Source organism: Hippoglossus hippoglossus, chromosome 22 (assembly GCF_009819705.1).
Source record: "Hippoglossus hippoglossus isolate fHipHip1 chromosome 22, fHipHip1.pri, whole genome shotgun sequence".
Taxonomy (NCBI): Eukaryota; Metazoa; Chordata; class Actinopteri; order Pleuronectiformes; family Pleuronectidae; genus Hippoglossus; species Hippoglossus hippoglossus.
Genome location: NC_047172.1, coordinates 6,026,823 through 6,047,343, shown reverse-complemented (window position 1 = coordinate 6,047,343; position 20,521 = coordinate 6,026,823). Strand labels below are relative to the sequence as shown.

Below are 20,521 nucleotides of genomic sequence, written 5' to 3'. Positions count from 1 at the left end.
GGTGGATTCCTTCCCCGAGGCGAGCAATTTCACGGAAAGACATTTTCGGATTGGGGCTCGCAGAACAGTCACACTTTGTTAGATTTCCTCTCCTGGTCTGTTTTGATTAACTTGATTTCCCTCACTCCGGAGTTAAATCTGGATTTTGAAGGTAAGGGAGGAAGAAGACGTTGGGAGCCGTAGGGAGAGCTCGATATTTATGTCAACACCTGAAATCACCTATTTTTACACCCTTGTATTTGTTGTTGTGACCCCTGTCCTTTTTTTGTCGTGTACATGTTGTGTAATCTCAGTTTCCTCCGTGTTTGTTGTCCTCTTGACGTCATCGTGCTTCTGATCTTGGATATTTTTAGACGTTTATTTCATTGTTTTCCGTTTGTTCTGTTTAATTATTTCCATATGCTAATAATTACACAAAAACAAAGCAAAAGAATAATAAAAAGAAGTCCTCTCCTGGGATGCATCTCCTCTCCACAGACTCCTAAATGCTGGACAGGCCGCTTCCTGATGAACCTGTGGGCCATCTTCTGCTTACTGGTGCTGTCCAGCTACACCGCCAACCTCGCCGCCGTCATGGTCGGGGAGAAGACCTTCGAGCAGGTCTCGGGAATCCACGACGACAAGGTTAGACCTCACCGCAAGGACGCAAACTTTGCAACCGCATGCATGTCGGCAGGGCCACGCACACACGTGCAGAGGCGCGGCGGCATGAACACGCAAACTAACCTCGCACAAGGACAAGCTAATGAGTAAAGAGCGGAATCATTTGCGAAGGATTATCACTTTCCATATCCCCAGAACCCTGTGGGGAGTTCAGGGCTGCAGTGAATTCGATATGAATCCCATCACGATATCTACCCCACCTCCCCCTCTCTCTCTCTTTCTCTAATCAACTCCACCGTTGTCTCCCCCCTTCTCCTCCTTCCTGTGTCACTCCCCCAGCTGCACCATCCCTCCATGGGCTTTCGTTTCGGCACGGTGAGGGAGAGCAGCGCTGAGGATTACATGAAGAAGAGTTTCCCGGAGATGCACGACTACATGAGACGCTACAACCAGCCCACCACGCCGGAAGGTGTACACATGTTAAAGTAAGATACAAACACAGTTGTGCACAGTTGCGAGACGACCTCACTGACACTTGTGATTAAAATGCAACCAGTCGTGCTTCCATCTGCCAGCTGCTGTGGTCGTCTATTTCTTTTTTCGTGCATAACAATTTGTCCACAGACGAGCAAACATCTCTACAGCCGTTAGAGGCTGTTCAGAAAACAACATGTGTTGTTTCTAACCTGCAGTTTGGTTCATTTTGAAGCTTAACAACAATGTGCACACCTGCAGATTTGGTTCTAATATCTTCGTCACAACTTCTACAAGCGATGTATCGATCGAGTGTCTGTGTATTATCTACAAAATGGAAAACTTTAAAGGGCAACTTCTCCCCTAAGTTTTGGCTGAAGTGCCTCTCCCTTGAAATGCCAATAGAACACTAGCAGCACACACACTTTTCAGGTAGAAATCTTGTATGAAGTAGAAGCTTCTCGCCTCTGGAGTTTCCAGAAAGCTACAGGACGCAGTTCGTCCCGAGCCGTTCGAACCCCTGGCACAGGCGGCCGGTGCTGAGACAAGTGTCTGAGGCGTGTCTGAGGACATGGGGGGGGGGGGGGGGGGGGGGGTGCAGGGGGGCAGGAGAGGACGGGGAACAGCTCTGATTGGCAGACGATGCTGTGGTTTAGGGGTTTAGTTTCAGCACAAATTGAAAATGGGTCTCGCAGATTCCCACTTGCGGGCAGTCGCTGGTGGAGAGGGGTCGTCCCCCTTTGATTAGAGAGTGTTAACACAGAGACGTCCGTGCAAGGTCTACGACACATTCATGTAGATTTCTTTATATATTTGGTAATAAATGTGATATTAAAACCAGCATGAATATATTTGATAAAAGAACAGTCGTATAATTTAGTTTACAGCTTCAAAACACATTTTAATGTCAATGAAAATGCTTGTTTTTTATTACCTTCGAGAGGGATGTGTTTTTGCTCGTTGCTTCTTTGCTCTAAATCACAGGGAACATCTGATTTAATGTAAGTTCTGCTGCACTCGTGATTTTTTTGCTTAGATTTGTTTCAACACCTGCAGTGATGTTGCCTCACCCATCGCTGTGTGGTTTTCTTACATGTGATGAAGACGCTGTTTGCTTCCCCGTCTGACAGAGATCCCAGAGATCCCTTTGTGAGCTGCATATATTTACACTCTGCATTAGCATGAGTTTCTCCTCGTGCAGACACACACTCTGGCACAAGGTGTAAGTGAGGTGAGAGCATGTGACTGGGATTTCTTTTGCGTAGTTGAGGGGGTGAATGAGGGTCAGGGGCAGATTAATGCAAAGGAGCAGATGAGAAGCAAAGAGACGAGGCAAGTTTATTTTTAGAACATATTCAATTATGTAGGTGCTTTACATAATGCATACAAAATTAAAAGGAGATACAGCAGGAGACATTAAGAGAAAAACACTAATTTAAGAGATTGGAACATTACAGTTTTAAAAAAAGAAAGTAAACAAGAAAGTATTTCAAGGTAACGGTAAGTGGATAAAGTTCCGGAAAGCAGTCGCCCCCAGACGACCTGAGACGGAGGCGTTCATGTTCCCTGGGAATAGAGATTTGTGGTGAGGTTAAGTAGTTCACTTGAGCAAATGGGGAAAAGAAGGAAGGTTTCCCTGTTTTCTTTTTTGCAATAGTCTAATCATAGTTTTAATCATATTCTGGATATGATGTTTACTTATAATATATACCCTGGTTTTTCAGTTCCATGTTGTTTATTAAACGGAAACACCAGTCAGATTGTATGAACAGTGATGTTCTGTCCTTAACTCATCACATCCAGCAAAGCTCTACTCTCTCTTTAAGTCTGAGCTTCTTCCTCTTTGTCCGAAATGGAAGAGGAAAGTAAAACATTACATAAATCATCAACATCAGTCTTTCAGTCTCGTTTGTGAGTTGCTCAAATCATCGTTAGATCCTTTATCATCATTTCTGGCATCGTATCCAGGTGATCACACAGCTGGATCCGATGCCACAGTGTCAGAGTAGAGCTAAAGTGAGAGCGAGTGTTTACGCACAATCACCGGGCTAATCCTGGAACCAGGGAGGGAGCTGGAGAAGAAACAAACATCTCACGGTGCTAAAGAACAAAAGGAGTCAGGCAGCTCTCCTTTTTAGGTATTTTACTTATTCAGTCAGTTAAGTTTCAAGATCGTATTCAGATAGTTATTTTTTAAATATAATACTTATGCAGAAAAAAGGTTCCCATTTGTGTTTTACTTTTATAGAGTTTTATAATATTAGGTCACATTTTACTGTTGAAGTTGGTCAAGCTGGTTTTAACCATTTTATTTACTTATATGAAATAGTTTAATTCATGAAAATGCATCATATAAACTCATATTTTGTCGAAGTAGTAGTATCTGATGACTACTGCTGTCAGAATAATGTAGTAAAAAGTACAATATTCCCCTCAGTAAAGATGTGAAATGGATGTGTACATATCATGAAGTCGAAATACTCAAGTGAAGTAAAAAGTACCTCAATCACTACTTGAGTAAATGTAATTCGTCACACTCTACCACTGGAATCTGACGAGATATGAACAACCACACATTCAGAAACTGTATCACCCCCAGAAAACGCACTCGCTTAAAAAAAAAAAAAACACACACTGTCCTCAAACACACTGCCTCCTCCACGGAGCACCGGCAGAGATGCTGAGATAGTGCATGTGCTGACTTAGTGATACAAGTAGGTAGATGCGCTTGTTCAGAGAAAGGGGGATGAGAGCGGGCGAAAGATGAAGGCGGCGTTTGTTTGCAAGCGCGGCAAAGGCAGGAGTGGAAGTCACAGCGGTGCAGAGAAGCAGAGTGAGGGAGTAAAATACTATGTTGGCAGAACTACCAACCCCAGAGCTGCACGCACACACACACAAACACACACACACACACACACACACACACACACACACACACACACACACACACACGCACACACACACACACACACACACACACACACACACACACACACACACACACACACACACACACAAACACCTCATAGACAGAAAAAAAAGGAAAAACTGACTATTCATCTCCTGGAGAGAGAGAAAGAGAGAGAGTGCAGAGGGATGCACATGCAGCTGCACACAATGTATGGGCTCAGAGGAGATAATGCAAGCACATACCTAAACACACCCTTATAACTTACAGCTACTCCTGCCTCACACACACACACACACACACACACACACACACACACACACACACACACGCACACGCACACGCACACACTCTTATTCTAAGGCCAGGCATCAGATAACTTCCCACCCTCTTTAGTCCCTAAAGAACTCTCCATCCTCTCCCTTCTCCCTGTGCCTCGTGTTTGACAGGTCCACACACACTCTGCCGCTTTGAGCAAAGACTTTGTAAAGTCAACATTTAGATTAGGAAGTAAGCGTCCTGAATAGTTAAGGTGTCAGATTAATGGGATTCCCTGTGAGACTACTGCGGGTGTGTGCACTTTAACCCCAACACGTGCATTTCTTCCATTTAAATGCCGGTTGTGTGTGTTTGGATTTCCGGTCACGTGGGTCGGTGGAACAGTATCATTTCCTCTTTATCAGCCTGTTAGTGTGTATATGGTGTTGCAGCCGAACCCAGTGTGTTGTGCTTTGTATCCTGAAACTTCGTCAGTCAGCTGTGATTAGAAGCCGAAGCCGCTCACAGAGGGACGGTCTATAATTAGGGGTCAGCGCGGGTCAATTGGATCGATATTAATGGAATAGCAGTGTCTTCGGCAGTGTGTATAAAGCCTTATCAGTCTGCCACAGAGTCTGTTGGTTTAGGTAATGATGTATGTGTTTACACAGTCTATTAGAATACAGTTCATCCCCTGTATAAATGACAAAGTGGGATGACAACCTACCAAAACAATACCGGGGATCCTGCAGTAAATCTGATTAACGGGTCTTGAAAAGTTAATTGTGTTTAATGAATGATTCTCTCTGTCCCCTGTGATGTGTGTATGTGTGTGTGTGTGTGTTGGTGGTGAAGGACAGATCCTCCGACCCTGGATGCGTTCATCATGGACAAAGCCCTGCTGGACTTCGAGGTGTCGATCGACGCCGACTGCAAACTGCTCACCGTGGGGAAGCCGTTTGCCATCGAAGGTGCGCACACATTTTTTAAAAACCCTCCTAAACCTAATTTGATTTGATGTTTTCTTGACAGGATGTGGCTTTTACACTTTTATACCATCTAGTCTGTCTCTTTATTTCCTCCTTTTCTTTCCCTTCCCTTAGATGTATAAATCAAAACGAGCTTTCTTGCTCACTCAGACCCAAACCACTATATCTCTCTCTCTCTCTCTCTCTCTCTCTATATATATATATATATATATATATATAACACAGACCTTTACTTCAACTTTAAGCCAAATATAACTTTATTCTCGACCATAAAAACAAGCCTGAATACCCTAAAATAGACTGAGCATCTGGGGACCTTTGAATTCCAACAATGTGAGTATAAGAACAGATCCCTGTACTGTCATCAAATACACACACTTAAGCCCCCGTTCCACTGGTCAAACAAACTAACACCCACTCACATCAGGCTTTTGTCTGCAGTGGTAATGTACAGCTATGTAAATAGCTATGACCGTTTGTGTACTTGTTGTTTTTTACATCTTGTGCAAGAGCGGATTTTGCTTTGTTTCGTGCAAGATGCAACAGAGCCAGGTTTCCGATGTGTTTCTGATGTCGGAACGGACTTAAATGCCTGAGACGCACATTTAAAAACCTGGTAATTTGGGTGTAAAAGAGCTTTTAGAGGATGATACCTGCTCAGACTTGAACATCCACTGTGCGAGTCCACAGCCTCTTTTTCCTGCAACATAGACTAACTCCCTCGCAGTGTATAGAGCAGAGAGGAGATCAAACACTGTAGTTAGCTCCATGACTGACAGAACAACACAGTGATTCACTGCGTGAACCTTAAGCTGCAGGGTAGAAGTAGTCATCTATTATTAACCACCGGGCCGAGTCAGAACACTTTGGTCTCAAACCTCACAGGTCGGACCGACTACACCCCCGTCATGATGCGTACGGTGAAATCCACTGGGTCATCATGTTCAGGTTCTTGCGCATCGCTAAATCAACGCAGGGGTTCCCCTACTATACAAGCACATCAGCATATTTGCATGGTAACTAAGCCGAGTACTGTATCGGCTCTAATTTAAGAGCATTCTCTCTGAAAGTACACGGTTATGTGTTGATGCAATACAACAGATATTCTCTTTGAATGGAGGGAGTGCCAGTGTAATACTGTCTTTTGAACTCAGGGTTGTTTGTAGCCTTATTGTTGCCGGGTTTTCAAGTCCATCTTTATTGAGTCTTTCAGAGGTTAATCATCTTGGAAGGGTTTTGGGAGTTTCTGAGAGCTGGTGTTACATGTTCTGCAGCCACAGAGGAAGTTATATTCTATAAATAATAAAAGCATAGCCTATTGAATTGAGTTATGAGATATTAACAAAATATATGCTCCTTGTACCGTCACCTTTTCAAGTTCTTGGTTCGAACCCTGAGGACTTCCTGTGTGGAGTCTGCGTGCGTGTTCTCCAGGTACTCCAGCCTCCTCCCACAGAACTAAGACATGTAGATTGGGGTGTGGTTTAATTAGAGACTTTAAATTGTCCATAGATGTTAATGAGTGTGAAAGGTTGATTGTGTCTGTACGTTGGCCCTGTGAGACGCTGACCTGCCTCTCACCCAATGTCAGATGGGATTGGCTCCAGCTCCCCCGGCGACCCTCAAAGGATAAGGGGTATAAATAATCGATGGATGGATGATGGTCGACGCGGGACATGCTGTCCCATACGTACCGGCTACAGGCACAATACCCTGCAAGCTCCGACATGAAATCCTTAACTTACCAGGAAAACCTAATTGCAGGTTGCATCACTACAGTATTGATTTTGTTAGTCAATAAGTCAGTAAGTCATTAAGGTCAAATTTCAATCTGCGCCAGTTTTTTCATTTTATTTTAATTGCCAACAAACTACCAGTAATAAATCATGTTTTTTGATAAAGTAAATGCATCATACAACTACAACAGCCAGATGAATATATAATGAACACATAATTATTCTTGCCTTGCATTATTTCACCTGTCGTTGCGACACCGATGACAGTAATAACAGAAGAAGTCGTAGTTTCCATAATTGATGTGTGTATTCCACGAACTCATAAGAATAGATTTGACTTGTGGGAGTTTTTATTACGGAGCAGCAGTAAATTGTGTCAGTGTTAGAAATAAAGGCTGCTGACAGTCTGTCAGAAGAAATTATACCCTGTCCTAATAAAAAGACCGGGGCCCCCTTTCACTGAGGTAAATAAAAAGGTTCCAGCCATTATGAGAAGTTTTACAGTTTTTTCCAGTCACATGCCATCTGCACGCATTCGCCTTCTGAAGGTGACATTGACGTGATGATTGAAGCGTTTAACCTCCAACACAAAGCTCTTTTACAGGAATAAAAAAATAGGGTGTCTGCTAATGCGTGTGCCCTAGCTATGAGTGCTTTTATATTCACTAATGCAGTCGTGACGGTTGTAAACATGTCTGGTTTGGAGCGGGGCTGCTGGTTCGGCCTGCGGTGAAGCTGGTTGCAGTTTTCTCTCTGAAACTACTAAAGGAGTTTTTCACGTGTTCATCCAAAGTTCGGTGAAGCTCGAGAAACCCGTAACTGGAAAATCACTCGTCCTTTCTTGGGTCGTGAACACACCTACGACAACTTCACTTAACGTTACGACTCCCAGTGGCCGCTGCTACAGAGCTGTGGTACGGTGTGTGCAAATTACACCGAGTTTAACGTGGCCCTTCCTCTGGCCCTTGGAAATACACTTACACAAGTGTGAAGCCGATGCGATGAGACGGTTCGAGATATGCAAGGCCACATGCAAACAGATTTCTGGAATATTGACGCTGTCCCTGCAGGGACTCGTCACTCATCACAGGAAGTGAATCAGTCCGACGGTTTATTTTAAGTTCATCAATATTGAACCTATCTTGTGTCCAAATCGCATCAAATTAGACGACAGTACAGAGGCCAAGTGTGAAGCTGATGAGATGAACGGTCTGGAGATATGAGAGCCACAGACAGATTTCTGGAATAAGATATAGATAGATGCATACGTGTGTGAACTTCTTCTGTTATTTGTTCCCATTCAGTCTTTTCTCCTTCTATTACTGAGAAGTGCACACTGATATAAAGACAGTGAACAGATACTAGTACACGTCCATATTGTCGTGGTTTTGACATGGGTTTTCCGCTGTTTAGTAAGAGTAGTGAGGATTAAACTGTCAAGTCAACGCACACAGAACAATATCAATAAACCAGTGACAAGGAAACATTACCCATTTTATTTTGAAGATTTTTTAGGGTGATGACTGTAGCTGTGTCTCAAATTAGGGGCCACATCCTTCTTTATTTATTTTATTTATTTATTATTTTATTATTTTATTCATCAAAGTCAGAATTTAACATTTTGGCTCATAACACAAACATGTCATGTCTAAAAAATGAATTGGGAGACGAGAAGGCTCTCAAACAGAATTATAAACAAAGGAATTATTTTTAAAAAGTCCAGTTCTCATGGCTTTAAGGTTCTTGGAAACTATTATGACGTCAATATCGACGAGTCAGGACTCGAAGGATTCTTCCAATGTGTCCTTCCAGCCCCCGAGCAACAGAGGCTCCATCAAGTAAAAAAACAAACATCCTCAATGTTTTTTAATCAACCAAAGAACTTTTTCGTCCAAAGCTCTGTTGCTTGGCGATGGCTGAAAGGGGCGGGACTAGCTGGCGACGCAATAGGAAGACCAGGCCGCCTCATCTCTGTTGAGCTGACGCAGCCCGATGAAGGATGCAGCTGTTGTCGGATGCGTAGGCCGTGTCCTCCGGAGGATACGGCCCTGAATCCAGACACCCCCACTACTCACGGTACAACTCTGGCCCACTGGAGACTATCTGCTGCTCTCTTGAATGGACACGACAGAACGAGCTGAGGGAGCGCCCCGTGGCATTACTCACCACTGTGCGGATGAGAAAGCAGGTCTCATCGGAATGGAGAGTGGGTCAGTTCGATGACTGCTCGATTCAGAGTCTACATGCAAAGCCAGGCGAACAAAAATTCCACCCAGCCTTTGTTAGCTATTCAGCCCCACGGTCTGTGAGAGGAAACGAATGAGGGAAGGGAGTGAATAACTCAATAAGCCAAAATAAGGTGGAGGAAGAAAGTGCAGGAAAGAGCCCTGGCAGGAAATGTGAGAAGAAAACACAGGAGGTGGGAGGAAAAAAAAAAAGAAAAGAGAGAGAGAGGGAGAAGACAGAATATGAGATGGAGAAAAAAAAGTAAGAGAAAGAACAACACAGGTAAAGAAAGGGCTGGTGCACAGGGGGCTGAGCGAGGTGGGAGTTGAGCACAAGAAGGAGATAGAGGGCTTTCATTTGCCCACTGCCAGTTTGCGCCTTTCTGCACAGCGAGTGATAAAAGAGGCAGCCAACAGAGTCCCCTAATCAAGACAAACCTTCACCCCGAGCAGATGGAGGGAGGCAGGGAGGGAGGGGGAGAGAGGACAGAGAGAGAGAGAGAGAGGAAGGAAGGAAGGAGGGGAGAAAAGAGAGGAAGTGTTATTTGGTCCATGTGAGGATGCCCGGCAGGATTTATAGAGCGGTTTGTGGTCAGGAGATACAGAGAGAGAGAGAGAGAGGGAGAGAGAGAGAGGGAGGCAGGAATTGGGGCCGTGGAGTCGCTGCAGGCTGAGGTGCTCTGCTGAAAATCTTCAGGCTACTTAAGTGGAGGGAGATGTGGGGGTGTCGCTGTGCGTCTGTTTCCTCTGAGTGCTGTTGGGAGATGTTTACGACAGCCTAGACACACCCCATTAATAATATTGCCGCTGAATACGCAGCCACTCACTGTTTACTTGTTTGTGTGTGTGCCTGTGTGTGTGTGTGTGTGTGTTTGCCTGTGTGTGTGTGTGTATGTGTGCATAGGTAGTCTACACAAGCTCAGTCAAGTGGGACAGAGCGTGTCTGAAGATCAAAATGAAGCTGTGCTGGCACAGGATTTTGATTTTGTTGCTGGGGTGAGACGGTTGTCGGTCGGGCGGCTCACGTCTGGCAGGAGTGAAGCCTTTCTCTCCTTGTGCTGTGTGTGTGTGTGTGTGTGTGTGTGTGTGTGTGTGTGTGTGTGTGTGTGTGTGTGTGTGTGTGTATTTAAATCCAATGCAAAATTGCACCATTTGAAAAACCCACGCCTCCTCTTAAAGGCTACACTGACAAGTAATACTAATTATGTGTCGCTGAAACTATTTATTTATTGAAAGACACATTTGATGATAAGTGATGAATAATTTAAATTCTTTAGTGTAGAAATGGGATAAAACACTTGTTAGGGACGTTTTGCCAGTTTGACATTTTTAAGATCAAACCATTTACCAAAAAATAATTACACTTGTCAATTAAAATATATTTAGTTGCAGACAATCATGTATCCCATTGATTTATATAGCACTTTTTCCCAGCACCAAATTGCAGCACATAGATTGCAAATCATCTAGTACACGAAAGAATAATGTGTTTTATATTTTCAGCAGTATTCAATAGAAGAGCAGTGGAAAGCTACTAACAGGAAGTCGTTCTTCATTCATAGAAATCAAAGGGAAAGACCGAATGCTGCTTATTTCTTAAAACTCTACTTTGAAAGTCATGAGACATCGTAATTTTTGCACCTTTCACATCGAAGCAGTTGTGATTTGTGTTTGTAAAATAAGGAAGCACATTTTTTTTTTTTATGAGCGTCTTGTCTATAGGGTGTTTTGTGACTTGAAGTGCTCGGGTGTGTCTGAGTCAGTAGGTGTGTGGGGGGGATTTGAGTGACAGCTTCAGGGACTCGAGGCGTGTGATGGAATATGTGGATGTCTGGGGGAAATAAAAAAACAAATGACAAGTGGCTGCCCACTTGTGTTTCAGTATTTGACTGAGTGCTCTCAAGAAACACGGGATAGAGATGGCTGATGACAGAAAAATGCTGCCTGTGTGCCGGAGAAAAAAAAAAAAACACAAGAAAGAAGACAGCAGACGCACAGGGACAAAAGAAATGGACTCGGGAGAGCAGCCAAGAGATAAAGAGGAGAATGAAGTGAAGCAGAAATTGAACAAAAGTGAAGGGATGACAGAGATAAGCAGCAGACTAACTGAGGGAGTGACTAGTGGTGGTGATGGTGGGAAAGAAATGACCTGGGTCAGTGGGAGGAGGAGGAGGAAGGATGCGAGAGATGATGGAGGGAGAGGGAGGAAATGAGGAGGGGGACGCAGGGCGTGAGTGACGGGAGGTAAATTCCGACGGTCTTCGTCATGTGGGAAGCAGAGTGTGACAGTTACGCGGTTTTATGATTACGTTCGCGCACGCCATGCGGCTCGAACACCTTGACAGCCAACACACACACACACACACACACACACACACACACACACACACACACACACACACACACACACACACACACACACACACACACACACACACACAGAGAGCTGCCAGACAATCACACACGAACAAACAAATGTTGGCATTGGCTGCGTATCTGATTGCGGTACAGATGAAATGAAACAAACAACCCCAGGTGGTCCTGTATTGCAATAAATCTCCAGGAGGGTCCTTTGACTCGGAGCCGAGGGGCACATTTGCTTTACCGTGGACCTGCAGACGGGGATGTGGGCTCTAATGCAAAAAAAAAAAACAGATGCACTTATCAAAGTCCAGGCCGAGCACAGCCGCATTTCTCTCTTCATCTTGTGCAAAAGACAGATGAATGTGTCGCTGCTGAAATTAAAGCAATAAACAGTGGGTGGGGGGAATAAAAAGTCCTTAAATCTGTTTCTTAATTAAAAATATTATAGTTCTATAATTTTATTGCTGTAACTATAGCGTGTTTTACTGTGGTGTCTGGTCTCATTACTCCACAGACTGCTGCTGTTTTACTTTTCACAAGTAAATCCAAGGCAACAGCGGTCAAGTGATGATAAAACTTTTCTACAGATGACTATTTAATGTATGATAATAATAATTTGGATTACAGCCTTCAGCGTAATTAAAATGTTATTTTTTTTGTTGAAGCTATTAAATCTGTGTCTGCACCCGACAGGTTTTTACCTCCAATGTTCCGGAGCGTTTTATGAGCATTTTGTATGTTTTGCATGTAAACGATCACTCCGCAGTATCACCAACAAGTGAAGCTGTTAGTTGCATGTAGTGGAACAAATGTTGTGTTTCTCTTTAAAAGTTAGAGCTCTCGCATAAAGACAAGGAGCGTCATTACTTTGCTGTGGTGCCAAACTATGCTTGTAACTGCACAGGTTTTAAACTGAGCTGCCTGTAAATCTAGAAGCCTGCAAATCACTACTTTTATTTTAATCAACTCCACCTCAGTGTTAGTTCTTCAACAGGATTATGCCAAAAAAAACTGCTTGGTTGGAAAAACGGGACATGGTCAGTTTTGCTGTTGATCCGCATCTAGAGATGTATTTAATCACTTTCTTTAACTTTTAACTTTGTTTTGACGTTTTAACCCGTTTCTGAGGGAAGCATTCGTGGATCTTCGTGTATATTTATGAATTGATATCGTTGAGTGTGTTAAATTTGGTGCAGCTTGATAACATTAAGGCGATGGTTGGGCCTAGCCAGGTACAGGTACTGTATGTGCTCTACTGCCATTTTAGTCATCACCTCAGCTAAGGAGCTTATGTTTTCCCCCCTCTCCATTTGTTGGTTGGTTGGTTGGAACAGATTTCCATGAAACCTGGTGGTATGGATCAGGGAGGAACCCATAAAGTGTTGGTGTGGATCCGGATCAGGGGGGCGGATCCAGGATTTGTCTTTCACTTTCTTTAACACTGCAAGATTTTCAACATTCTCTCTGTTTTTCCAAGTAATAATTCATGGACCTTGATGGTAATAAGAAAAAAAAATCAAGCCCAGTTATAGACTTGACATCCATGAGTGTGTGAAATTTGCTGCAGCTTGATTTGAATGGAAGGGGACTGTTGGGCCTTGGCGGACATCTGTGCTCCGCTGAGTGCAATTCTAGTTTCATTATGATTTCTTTCTTCACAGTCATGGCTGTGAAAACAAAATATAGTTCCAAATACACCCGGGAAAAGCTGCTTCAATAGCCACCTACAACAAATAGCTGTACACCTAAAGAGTGCACACTGTACAAGGGAGAAAACGGACAGGATCCACACAGGAGCCGTAACGTCAGCATGTTATCAAGTTCCCATGCAGATGAAGGGAAACTGAACTTTGTCTGGCCTCGCTATAAAACTGGGTCTTATATCTGTAACCGGAGGGGATGAGCGTGAAGTGAGCGAGGGGCCGAGGATCTGACTACGATAAGTGTTTCACAACTGACGGCTCCGGTGGTGAGGTCAGGGTAGGGGACAGGTAGGAAATCCAATTATTTTTGATGCCGTGCGGGTTATTTTTTTATGAATTCTGGAAGTGTGGCGACCAAAGAGATTGTATAGCTGGAAAACGGTTTCTTAGATATTTTTTTTCTTCTTCAAGGTATGTATCATAAACCCCCCTGTAGAAAACGGAATAAAAAGGTACGTGTATCACAGGTTAATGGCTGAAGTTGTAGGAAAGTGTCATGTACCTCTTAAAATTCCTCAGGCGAGCTCCATGGGAGCCTGTGTGAAAACGCTGACAGAAAATGACGTCTAACAAAATGAAAATTATCGAGTACTAAGATTTTAAAAAAAAGAAGAAGCCAGTAACATTGACTGGAGGTGACAGGGGAAGACGGGCGTGATGTACAGGTGAGAAAAGAGAAAGAAATATCTTCCTGGCCTCATGACATTTAGAGAAAGCATCATTTCTGACATTTATACATTTAAATCTTGAGTTACGAGTTCCTCAGAGCAGAACCTGAACCCCACCCCCCCACCCCACCCCGCCCTCACGGGGTTTTACATGTGTGATTTACGACAGGGTAACAAATCACCACAGGCCGAGCACAGCCATGAGACTGCAACTAAATGAAATGTAACTGCCTGTAAGGAGCACAGTCAGGTAAAATATGAGCATATTTGCAGCCCATCCGCTGAAGGGAGCCGAGAGAGGGGAGTCAGACTTGATCCCTCGCCAGCCCTTAAGCTGGCATCGGGCTGCTGGATATTAGGACGAAAAATGGCCCGATGGTGACAGATGGTGGGGAGAATGTACCGACGTGCGCTTCAGACAAAACAGTTAGCGTTTCCGTGTAATGTTTCGCAGCGTTAGTCATAGCTTAGGATGCCTCGCAAGGCTCCGACGGGAAAAGATAGCATGTCCGAGCTGTCGTCTCCTCTCTGGAGGGACAGCAGGTCGATGGCTATACAGAGAGTTGACGGTTAAATCTGCCGCTCTGTCAGTGTCCATGGGCAAGACTGAACCCTTAAAAACATGAAGGGTATGTGATAGAGAAGCGTGCCATTCTCCATTTGCTCAGGTTGACAACATCTTCACCATAATCCACAGATGCCACTGGTGTTTACATCCCTGATCCTAGAGGGAGGAACAGACTTCTTATATCATACCTTAAAGCCAGAATCTGATCCACAGGAGTGTATGATCTATACCACAAGGGACACGTCCACCAGCTGTGCTTTGTTTCCCCACTATACTATACCAGAAAACGCCTGGGACACAGTGTATCTGCAGAGTATATGCATCAGACTTTATTGTTGATTTCGATTTCAAAATGAAGCCTGCAAAGCACTAAATCTCCTTTTCTTCCAGAAGGTATCCGCCCTTTGCTGAACTGCTCCTGGCAAACTACGATTTCCTGCCTGGACACTATTCTCCTCCTTAGACATGGCGTGTGCGCTCACCTCTTTACCTATAGCTTGGGCATTTACATCTGTATGCGTCTTGTCTTTCAGGCTACGGCATCGGCCTGCCCCAGGGCTCCCCCCTGACCCGTAATGTGTCGGAGTTTGTGAGTCGCTACAAGTCTGACGGATTCATGGACATGCTGCATGACAAATGGTATAAGGTCGTGCCCTGCGGGAAGAGAGTCTTTGCCGTCACCGAGGTAAGTCATTGGTCAGAGAGGGCGTTCGTGTACTGTGTGTAAAAAGCAAAAGCCTCCTGCCTTTGTGCTCTTATAAATGAGTTTGCTCGGGGGACGCAGACAGGATTGGCTGCCAGGCAGACAAAAACATGCAATCACATAAACCTAAACCCTTTTACTGACCTTTACCAGACTTTATAGACACGTACTGTCTGGTTGTCGATACTTATTTGTGTCTCCCGTGTGCCACAACAGAGGGCTCTCCCTTTTCATTTTGCTCTTTTTAAAGAAGTGCTATCTCCAGACAGAGCACGCCGTATCTATATCGCTTGTTTGTGGACAAACTATACAAATCCCCTCGGCCGTCCCTTTTCAAATCCCACTTCAAAGTTGAATCGTACAGCAACAAGCGCAGCCGCACAGGCCTAAGTTTCTTCAAATGAAATGGAAAAACCTTAACTTCTCCCTGCATCAGACAGTCATTAACCGTCCATCCCATTTGAAGTCTTAAAGAGTGGGCTTACTCCCAACAATGTGGGCATTAGTGCCCTCTGGATTGGGAGCAAAAGGAGGTCAGTGTTGTCGCTGATGAATTTGTCGAGTCAGCATGGGGCTAATTGCCATCAGAGGCAGTGCCGAAATGAGCCGGATGGAGGAAACACGATTAGAGAGCAGTGGAAAAGCTCAGCGCGCTGCCTCGTCTGCTTCCTCCAGGCCCATGAAAGCCTCGCATGAGATAGACGTTCTGTGTGAGAGAGGACGTGTGCAAACCAAATGGGAACAAACTGCTCTTCAATTAACCATCAGCTATTTTTATCAGCTTCTTACTGGCTGCTGTTTCTTTCCATTGCTCAGTTTCTCTTTCCCCCCCCACTTCATCTCTTTGTGCCCACTCCCTCTCTCTCTCTCTCTCTCTCCCTCTCTCTCTCTCTCTCCTCCCTGCTTTACCTCTCCACGTCCTTTTCTTCCCAAACATGTCTTTCTACACTGTTGCCCTTGCTCCTGTAAAAAAATAAAATCCCATTATTGTGAGCTTACACAATCAGAATATCAATTGCATAATCACAAAAAGAGCCTTAAATGGTGATTGTGTAGATACAACTCATCAATCTCTGCATTTTCCTCTGTCAGTGTAAGTCTTTATTCATCTGTGTCACTCTCCCACCCCGCTGTGTGTGTGTGTGTGTGTGTGTGTGTGTGTGTGTGTGTGTGTGTGTGTGTGTGTGTGTGTGTGTGTGTGTGTGTGTGTGTGGGTGTCACCCCCTCAGACTCTACAGATGGGGATCCAGCATTTTTCCGGCCTGTTTGTGCTGCTGTGTATGGGGGTGGGTGGAGCCCTGCTGACGCTGGCCGGCGAGCACACCTTCTATCACCTGGTCATCCCTCGCCTCCGCCGCACACACACACTGCAGTACTGGCTGCACACCAGCCAGGTGAGTACAACACATGCTGCGTGTGTGCTGATGTACAAACACACACACACTCTTCCACCATTGCAAAGGATCTCATGCGTGCAAACACAAACACAGACCTGTGAATATTGTGAAGTGAGCTGTAACACTTGTAGTGTGTGTGTGTGTGTGTGTGTGTGTGTGTGTGTGTGTGTGTGTGTGTGTGTGTGTGTGTGTGTGTGTGTGTGTGTACATTCAGCATGCTGCTGTTGGTGAGACGTCCTCACCCCCTGTAGTTGGCTCTTTTCTTGCAGTTGAATTACGCCCTCTACTGTTGGAAAATCATAATAGTCCTGAGTGAGACTAATATCTTCTTTGAAACTGAATCATATTTTGTTTTCAAAGAATAATGAAGTTTAAATACATTTTTACACACACAACGATTAATGATAATGAAGAACTTGCAATTATCCTGTGAGAGAATTGGTTCGTTTACGACAGCAGACACCAGAGGAGCCGCAAAATGAGAATTTAAAGGTCATATTTTGCTTTTATTATGAAACTCCAGCCTTTACCAACTGAGGCGCCGGTGGCATTATTTGTGAGTGGAAGAATGGAACGAGCCACGTGAACATGAAGACTGCTCACATTTGTTTGCTGTATCGTACACTCCTCGGCCGCCTCCAGCATTCATCACAAACCCCGCTGTCTGAGGAGGAGGACATCTGAGTTAGTCTGTCAAGATTAATCCCATCTGCAGCGAAAGATCTGCAGACTCACACACGGCAGGAGGAAAAGACGAAAGCTTAGAGATGCCTAATAACTTGGTTTTAAGATGTTCTCTTAACCTAAGCACTCAGGTAGCTGAATCAAAAAGGGTTTAAGCAACCGATACTTTAACCTCCTCTAAATTCTAAGCGGAACGGCGTCTCTTGTTGAATTTCAATCATTAGATTAAATTATTCAAAGGAGCACGACAGCAGGATTTGTGAGGAATAGCTGTCGCAGATGTTCTGTCGACTAATGGCTCTCAGAAATTCAGATTCATCGTCTCCGCTGGTTTGTCTCAGCGATAGTGAAGTGATTACAATTTGTCATTTAGCTCATTTATTAATCGGTTGTTTGCTTATGTTGTTTTTTCTCTTTCTCTTCCTTCTCTACTTGCAGAAGATTCACCGAGCCCTCCACACCACGTACGAGGATGTAGGGAAGGAGCTGACTGGCCACGACCAAAAGTAAAGAAGTCGATTGACTTAATTTGTCATATTTCATTGTTAATAATCAGAATTGATTGCACCAATGTGGCTTATTTACATCTGAAAACTACAGGTGCATCTCCCAGACCTCCAGATATAAATATTCAACAGGTAGAATTAGACTGAACACACTTGCAGATTTTATTTCACTTTTACGACTTGATAAACAACATTACTTTTTAAGATGGAGGCCGTGACAGCTTTATTGGTGATCTAAAGCAGAATTGCATGTAGTAAAAGTTATGCAAGTTAACATGATTGAATCAGATACTTTGGCTCACTCTGCACTTGATCATCTTTTTATGGTCAAAAGACGAAGTAGGTCTCAATTTGCAACTAGACTGTCACTCAAGGAGCGCTGCCTCTGTAATTAATCAACAAACAGACAAATACATAATCTCCTCATATTTATATATATAGTATATACATTTAACTGTTTTTGCATATTGCTTATGGATACTTGTGATCTTCCTCTTTCACCAGCCCGTCCTCTTGCATCTCCGAGAACTGCACCCTTCACCGGAAACACCATCAGCCTCCTCCCCCATCTCCCCCCACATCCCTCCCTGCTTCCACCACACCCGGAGACACCAGCAACTCCTCGCCATCCCACGAGCCAAAGGAGAAGCGTGTGCACTTCGACCTCGAGACCCTGCACAGCTACCGCCTGCGCACGCACACAGCCTCGGTGCGCGGCAGGCCCGGGATGGTCGGCCGCCCCGGGCTCGGCCTGGGAGGGCTGGGGCTGGGCCACCTCGGGGGTTTTGGGTCCCCGCCACAGATTAGCCTCCACGTCAACGGGGGCCCCGTCTCATCACTGGCGTCCACAGGCCTGGTTCTCTCGCCCCTGGGCAGCAGGCCCGGTCAGACCAGCCTGTGGGAGGGGGAGCTCCAGGAGCTGCAGGGGAAGATCGAGATATTCCGCACCCAGCTGAGGGAGGCTCTGGCCAGGAGAGCAGAAATCCAGACCAGCCTGGATCGAGAGAGGAGCGGACTGGTGCGCAGGGACACCAGTCTGGAGAGGGAGAAGGACAGACAGAGGATACAAACTATTAACACAGACAGAAGTAGCAGCACTCAGTCAAAACTCCCGGAGAGAGACAGGACCAGCCAACTGCAGACCCTGAATAATCAAACAGGAAGGGCCAACCAATCAGCGGGGCCCGGGACTCTGGAGCACGGGAGGAGCAGCCAATTGAACACAGTTAACAGTTTGGAAAGAGGGAGACCCAACCAGTTGCGCTCCGTTAACACTTTGACGGGAGAAAGGACTGTCCAGTCACGCACCTCCACCAGTTTGGAGCGAAGTCGAGTCAACCAACCAGGTGCAGGAAACGTAGCTGTCCAATCACGGAACACTTCCAGCCTGGACAGGCAGAAGGCTAACCTATCACGCACTATGAACACTTTGGAGAGGACAAAAGCCAACCAATCCAGTGTGAGCAGTGGAACTTGATCGTCCCTGTAGGAGATTACAAAAGGGACAAGTGCAGTTGCATAACCGCGGGAAGATGGCGCCGTCGGGTCTGAGGGGATGCTTGCTGAAAACTTTCAATATGTCAACCGACGCCACTGGGGGGATGCTTGCTGAAAAATTACGATATATGTTAACTGACACCATTACTTACTGTAACCTAATAATTTTTTCCACAAGAGTTGTTTCCATACTCACTTCAAACGACGACTAAAAAGAACTTTAACTGCAACTTAAGAGCTGATAAAAAAAAAAAATGTCTGCATCATCCATGAAATCATAAATAATACGTTTAATTTTGTTAAGTGAAAAGCAAGCACACGGATAAAAGACGACGTCGGGGCCAAGAGCACAGAGGAATTCAAGTTTGCCCAATTTGAAAAATGCACCGGAAACATCCACTTGTTAACCGAGTGCCAGCGGCAGGAGATAAAGTTAAATATGCAACAAAAGATGTGAGTAATAATTTCCCAAAAATGTGAATGATAAAAGAAAAAAGTGTCCTGAAGCAATCTGCTCCCCCCCCCCCCCAAAAAAAGCCTTTTGTGTGTTAATACCTCGTAACCTTCGTCCCATTGTGATTACGAGCCCAAAATACACGTTTTTTCCACGTCTCTATAAGTACATCCCGTCCGTCTCTTTCTCTAAAACATGGCGAAATTGAAAAAGGATGTCTTGCAAACTGAGCCGCTGCCAAACCGACGCTTTGAGATGGTAATTTCCCTGTGATTTGATGGGTTCCACATGAAAAAAAAGGACTCGGAGGCAGGATTTGACAGGACCCTTTTTATTTTATTTTTTATCATTTTAGTGGGAAAAAGGGTTGGTTTTACCCAAATACACATCATGATTAGTTTTACTCAGTCTGAAAACAGTCTCTGTGGCTCGGAAAGAAACTTTTAAGTTTTAGAAAATAACTCCTGATGACAGCGAAAGGTTTTTGGAGGCTGCACAACTTTATACAAAAAAAAAAGAAAGCATTAAAACAGGGGTTGTGAAGGGTTAGGGAGAATCTAATGAAAAGAACGCCACTGGGAAATGTAAGATCCGTCGTATTTGGACTTTGACCCATGCAACAGACGAAGGGCCGGGATATCTCTGCATCTACCGCTTCACTTTTCAACTTTTTTCCGTCTCCTGTGAGGCCAAAACTTTCTTGCGTAGGTCGTCTTTGAGGGGAACCGCGGCTAAACCATCCACCCCATTACTTGTAATATTAATTTTTAATGTGCCCATCACT

At 44.6% G+C, this 20,521-nt stretch overlaps 1 protein-coding gene across 2 annotated transcripts in view; it reads left to right on the top strand.

The window, feature by feature from the left end:
* Window positions 1–20,521, top strand: part of grin3ba (glutamate receptor, ionotropic, N-methyl-D-aspartate 3Ba) — an 82,074-nt gene that overhangs the window by 52,822 nt on the left and 8,731 nt on the right. Inside the window, exons 6-12 of one of the 2 annotated variants that reach the window (XR_004612719.1) lie at window positions 478–624; window positions 943–1,088; window positions 5,099–5,214; window positions 15,030–15,181; window positions 16,429–16,593; window positions 17,719–17,786; window positions 18,291–19,736. Coding sequence is in view for 1 of the 2 variants with exons in the window: in XM_034576301.1 (XP_034432192.1) it covers window positions 478–624; window positions 943–1,088; window positions 5,099–5,214; window positions 15,030–15,181; window positions 16,429–16,593; window positions 17,719–17,786; window positions 18,291–19,263 (1,767 nt within the window). In the remaining variant the exon portion in view is untranslated. Of the gene's footprint in view, window positions 1–477; window positions 625–942; window positions 1,089–5,098; window positions 5,215–15,029; window positions 15,182–16,428; window positions 16,594–17,718; window positions 17,787–18,290; window positions 19,772–20,521 lie in introns of those variants that run through there. The other variant, XM_034576301.1, reaches the window with a different exon arrangement.